The sequence below is a fragment of the Prionailurus viverrinus genome, chromosome D3 (assembly GCF_022837055.1).
Source record: "Prionailurus viverrinus isolate Anna chromosome D3, UM_Priviv_1.0, whole genome shotgun sequence".
Taxonomy (NCBI): Eukaryota; Metazoa; Chordata; class Mammalia; order Carnivora; family Felidae; genus Prionailurus; species Prionailurus viverrinus.
Window position 1 is genome coordinate 68,636,379 of NC_062572.1, and position 1,655 is coordinate 68,638,033.

Sequence of the window (1,655 nt, forward strand, 5' to 3'; positions counted from 1 at the left end):
CGAACGAGCCCTTGCTGGGCACCGGGATGACCGGGTAGCTGCGCGGGCCTTTGGCGCCAGCCGCCGCGCCCGCGCCCGCGCCGGCGCCAACGCTGGTCACGCAGCCGCCCCCGGCGCCGCCCCCTCCCGCCCCGGCGCCGCCCGAGGCCGCGGCCACAGAGAGGCTGGCGGCGGCGGCCGAGAGACTGGCGGCGGCCACAACGGCCGCCTCCTGCAACGAGTCGTCGTCGTCGTCGAAGCGCGGCCGCTTGTGATGGGCGTGGGGCGCGCCCGCCAGCTCGGCCAGGGGTGGCGGCGGCGGCGGGGGCGGGGGCGCCCCCAGCAGGTGCGGACCCAGCAGTCCCCCGCCTCCAGCCACCGCAGCCGCCGCTGCCACGGCGGCCGCCTTGACCGAGCTGAGCGGGTGGCAGGCGGGGTGCGCGCCGGGCTGGGGCAGCGCGCGCTTTCGGCTACCGCCGTTGAACATGGCCTTGACGTCCTCCCAGGCGAAGACTAGCTCGTCCTGGGGACTCTTGTCGGTGAGCTTGAGATGACGGCGCCAAGAGTTGAAGTTGGCTGCGTCCGGCTGCGTGTACTTGGCATCGGGCGTACGGTGGGAGTGGAAGATGAACTTGTTAGGTGAGAAGTACATGTTGCAGTAGCTGCATTTGATGCACTTGGCGCGGGAGCTGTTGTAGCGCGCGGGGATGAAGCTACCGCGGCAGCCCCAGGCGCACTCGTGAGACACGTCGAAGGCGAAGTTGTCGGGCAGCTTGGGCGGCCTGTTTTCGCCCAGGAACGACTTGCACAAGCGCTCGGCCTCACGCTTGGTGATCATGCCGCAGCGGCGCGATGAGATGGGCATGGCCCCGGCGCGCCGCAGGATCTCCAGCTGCACCGGCGTGCACTGCACGCACGTGATGCCCAGCGCCACACGACGGTTGTGGATCTCGTTGTAGCTGAAGTTCTTGAGGAGAGTGTTGGAGATCTGTGCCAGGCACAGGCGCTCCTGCCCGTCGATCACCAATGACACGATGGGAATGCCGTAGAGGATCACCTGGCCCACCTGGTTGGGTTTGAGGTTGGCGTGGCCCGGCCGCGGCTGGCTCAGCGCTTCGGGCTGGAAGGCGCTCGACGGCGATGCCAGCAGGATGTCGTTGGGCCCCGGCAGCGGGCTGGAAGCCATTTCCTCCGCCGCGGAATCCCGGGCCGAGCCCTCCGGGTCTGCTTTGGAGACTGGAACGGAAAGGAGAAAGCGTTGACTAGAGCTAAGACAGAGGGGTGGGTTGAATCGCTTAACTAAAGAATTATAAGAACTTCCTTGCTTTGGTTGAGACAAGGTTAGCGCTGGGCAAAGGAACCAAGTTTCAGACAGAGGAAGTCATTTCTCTTAATTTTCTTCAAGGTCACCCTTTGGAAATGCAGGGATTGGGAAGTACTTTTCTTCTGTTCTAAACATCCAAAGAAAGTTAACTGTTTAAAACAATGCAATCAATTCCTAAGAAACTCAAGACCTTGTCTGCGATTTCTAAAAGTTGTTAGAAAAAAATGGCGTGCCCGCCAGAAATTAGAAAGTAATGATGACAGTTGTAACTCTTGCAGATTCTAAAAGTTCTGGGAAACTGGGGGTTGGCCATTGAAACCCAAATTTAAAAAGAGAGACCATTTACATTTGC

The 1,655-nt window shown here is 61.8% G+C and overlaps 1 protein-coding gene across 1 annotated transcript in view; it reads right to left on the reverse strand.

The window, feature by feature from the left end:
- The window catches only part of SKOR2 (SKI family transcriptional corepressor 2), a 44,342-nt gene extending 43,177 nt beyond the window's left edge, over positions 1-1,165 (reverse strand). Inside the window, exon 1 of the mRNA XM_047828429.1 lies at positions 1-1,165. This exon is cut by the window's left edge and continues 1,433 nt beyond it. Within this exon, the coding sequence (XP_047684385.1) occupies positions 1-1,165 (1,165 nt within the window).
- Between the last annotated feature and the right edge of the window lie 490 nt (positions 1,166-1,655).